Genomic DNA, 3,196 nt, shown 5'->3' with positions numbered 1-3,196 from the left:
CTGCAGTCAAAGCGCCTAAATTTGTTTCTGGCAGACGGCGCACTTTGAAAAGAGACAATTAAATAGTGCTGTGCGATAAAAGCCATTAATGGAGAAACAATACACATTGGGAGCACATGATACGTTTATGAGACTCCGCTCTGTCGTATTGTGCTCCAATCACATCGACTGCTCTTGTTTTTATTGTTCCAGTTTATCTCTTTACTCCTCAATTTTTACCTTATTTTTATATTCTTATTTTTAGATTCACAGGAGTCCAATTCCTTGTTTGCAATAAAGTTGATTCTGATCTTAACTGAAATCTACCTGAAGACAAAACAGCTACGCATGAGTTCATGGATGGATTAACTCCTGGATGGTTTACTCCAGCAGCCAGTAGTCTAGACTGGAAATTATTGACTGAATAGTTAAAGTTGTAGATGAATATTTTTTGCCTCAATTTTGGTCACTGGTTGAACATTTAAGTCATTTTAAGCAAAATGCCCCCAAATTCTCTTGAACCATTTTATTTAGATTTTGTAGTTTTCTATAATGGTAAACTAAATATCTTGTGGATTTCTGGGTAGATAATACACGCAAACTGAGATTTAGGCAGCAAAAATCAACCAGTATTACTATTTTCTGACATTTAACAGCCTAAAAAATTTATTCTTAAGGACCATTTTAAAGACTCCTCCTCCCTCAAATCTAGTTAACATGTTTATTTTTATATGCTGGAAGACACATCATGAGTGAAACAAGCAGTCAGCACCATGACGGAGCACTTTCACCTTGAAACTGCACCGATATGTACCAATGACCGACTCCAAAGCAGAGATTCAGACTGCCAGCGTTTTCTATGTAAACAAACCTGAGAAACCAGTCTGGTCAGCTTGCAGGGTGGAACTTCCTGAATAGTCCGTCTTCCCTAGAATCGGTTTGTGGTTTGACAGCTTGTGGCTGAATTACTACTATATTAAAACTTCCCGTTCAGCAGTGCAGAGTAGTTTTGCAGAGCTGGTGTTCCCAAGCTGCAGGGAACAGTAGAGGGCTGGGCGGACGACGTAGGTCTGCATATTCTAAAGGGAATATTTTAATGTAAAATAAAAACTATTTAAATATGCATCCTTGATAAACAGAGATAAGATTTTAGTGGTTTGATCAACAACCAGAGTTAAATAAAATAAGTGATTGTAGCAGATTCAGTTCTTCTGTGATGGATTAATATTATTTTCTGTGTGCTAATTACTTGAAACAGAAAGAAAAGTAGTTTGATGAAACTCAGCATAGCATAGAACAAGAATTAACTATAAATTCAAACAGTTAAGCTCCTAAAATGTGCCTTCTTTTACTTATGCTCGACTTCAGTGGTGCAAATTTTCCAAGAAGTTTCAATTGATGCAATTAAGTTTACCAAAATGACAGTGAGCGAACCTGAATGGGCGGCTGCCGAAGTCGGTAATAGAGCCTTGCATGAGCTAGTGGGCCACTTCAAAGTGACAAACCAGTGGCAAGTGTTTGGGCCTGCACTGAAGCCGGTTGCAGCAGCCTGTCCTCCTGTGAAACCACACTTACTTTCAGTGTTTGCAGCCACCAGCTCCCCCGGCCGCACAGGTCCACCTTGTCATCACCCTGCAGATAAGAGCAAGATACGAGACGAGACACAAGATATTGTTTCTGCTGTGATGACACTGCTATGCCAACAATGTGTTGATGCGTCTCCCACATCATGTGCTCCACCGGTTCTCCTCATTGACCACACGGCTTTAGAGATCGGGCCTTACCTTATCTGTTCTATAACCAATCCTGGACATGTCACTGACTTCACAGACGGCTTTGTTTTTTTTTTTTTCATGTGGCCACATCCGGCACTGTACTCAATGTTGTACACTATCTGCTGAACCGGGGATCCAGTGACACCTGACCACCATTAAAACTGTGACTGTTACTATAGCAGCGACTCCGCTATCGATCAATTTTTCAACAAGCTGGCCTGGTAGAGGGCTAAATTTAGACTCTCCGACCAGTTTGCCTGAGAGTAAGACACAATGGTAAGGCAGCACCAAGGTACAGACTGTACATCCTGCAGTCAGTTACTTGGTCCTCTTTGTCAGCATCCCATCATGTGGTATTTGGAGGTACACTGAGAATATATTCAGAGCAAGTCCAAGACAATAGCAATGGCATGCCTAATTGTTCAGTGTCTGCAGGTGAAAGGAAAGTAAAAACACTGCAGGTTTGAAATGTAATACCTTTAAAACTAACCCTCTTCTCTGCATATGAACTTTTAAGTATCTTACCTCGAGTGCCATATCGGAGTATGATGTCAGGTCCAAGCACACATGCACAGAAATACAAACTCACTCCCTCTCTTTCAGTAAAGCAGAACCTAAAACCATCACCCGGAGTGAAAATCTCGCTCTGGGAGCAAAAGCGCAACGTTCGGCCTTGTTGCCAGGCTACCTGTAACACATGGTTCGGAGAAAGCAAGAATTCATGTTTACTCTGCTTGTCAAGGACGTCTCATGTGACCTGAGAGTACCTGAGGAGAAAACACACACACACGCAGAAAACACACTTGCTGTCTTGACTGAGGTTTTCATCATAATCCCTGATGTGCGTTCAGTCCTCTTCAATCTGGACAATGCATGAATGCAGAGGAGGGCAGAGACTGTGGCTACATGCGCTGAGTAATTAACAACTTTTTTTTATAAGGAGACTGTGATGACACTTCAACTGCAAGTTTTCTAAGTCTTGTGATAATTAGTTTTGACAAGATGAGAGGCGCTTGTGTCATCCATTCACACCTGAAACGGCTCTCGGTGTTCCTTTTCTTGTTCTGTGCCTCAGAACTGAAGCAGAGCAAAAAAGTAGAACCCAGTCATTTCTAGTTTTACAAAGAACAAGATTAAGGAAAATCAAATCAAGGGTACTGCAATTAAATTACCTTTGTTGTTACCTCAGCGCATTTTTTTTTAATGCTCTAAATGTTTAAACATGCCTCCACTGGGAGCTCTGAATGACGTGCATGACTGACCAAGCCATAAACAACCTCAGCCCGTGCTACTCCCAACGGACCGTCACAACCATCACATAACTTTAGACACAAAAGGATTTTTTTTTTTCCCCCAGTTTAGCAGTATAAAAGTGTTAATCCAACCACTGCATAGGATCAAGGGCACGGACTAAAGGTATAAAACTCACACAGGAGGCAGAG

At 41.4% G+C, this 3,196-nt stretch overlaps 1 protein-coding gene across 1 annotated transcript in view; it reads right to left on the bottom strand.

The window, feature by feature from the left end:
* stpg4 (sperm-tail PG-rich repeat containing 4) overlaps positions 1-1,793 on the bottom strand; it is a 15,168-nt gene extending 13,375 nt beyond the window's left edge. The window contains exons 1-2 of the mRNA XM_008276536.1: positions 1,764-1,793; positions 1,555-1,611 (exon numbers count right to left, since the gene is read on the bottom strand). Coding sequence (XP_008274758.1) covers positions 1,555-1,611; positions 1,764-1,793 — 87 coding nt within the window. The remainder of the gene's footprint in view (positions 1-1,554; positions 1,612-1,763) is intronic.
* Between the last annotated feature and the right edge of the window lie 1,403 nt (positions 1,794-3,196).

Source organism: Stegastes partitus, unplaced genomic scaffold (genome assembly GCF_000690725.1).
Source record: "Stegastes partitus isolate 25-593 unplaced genomic scaffold, Stegastes_partitus-1.0.2 Scaffold75, whole genome shotgun sequence".
Taxonomy (NCBI): domain Eukaryota; kingdom Metazoa; phylum Chordata; class Actinopteri; family Pomacentridae; genus Stegastes; species Stegastes partitus.
Note: the sequence above shows the minus strand (reverse complement) of the source record. Positions and strands in the feature narration are given on the sequence as shown.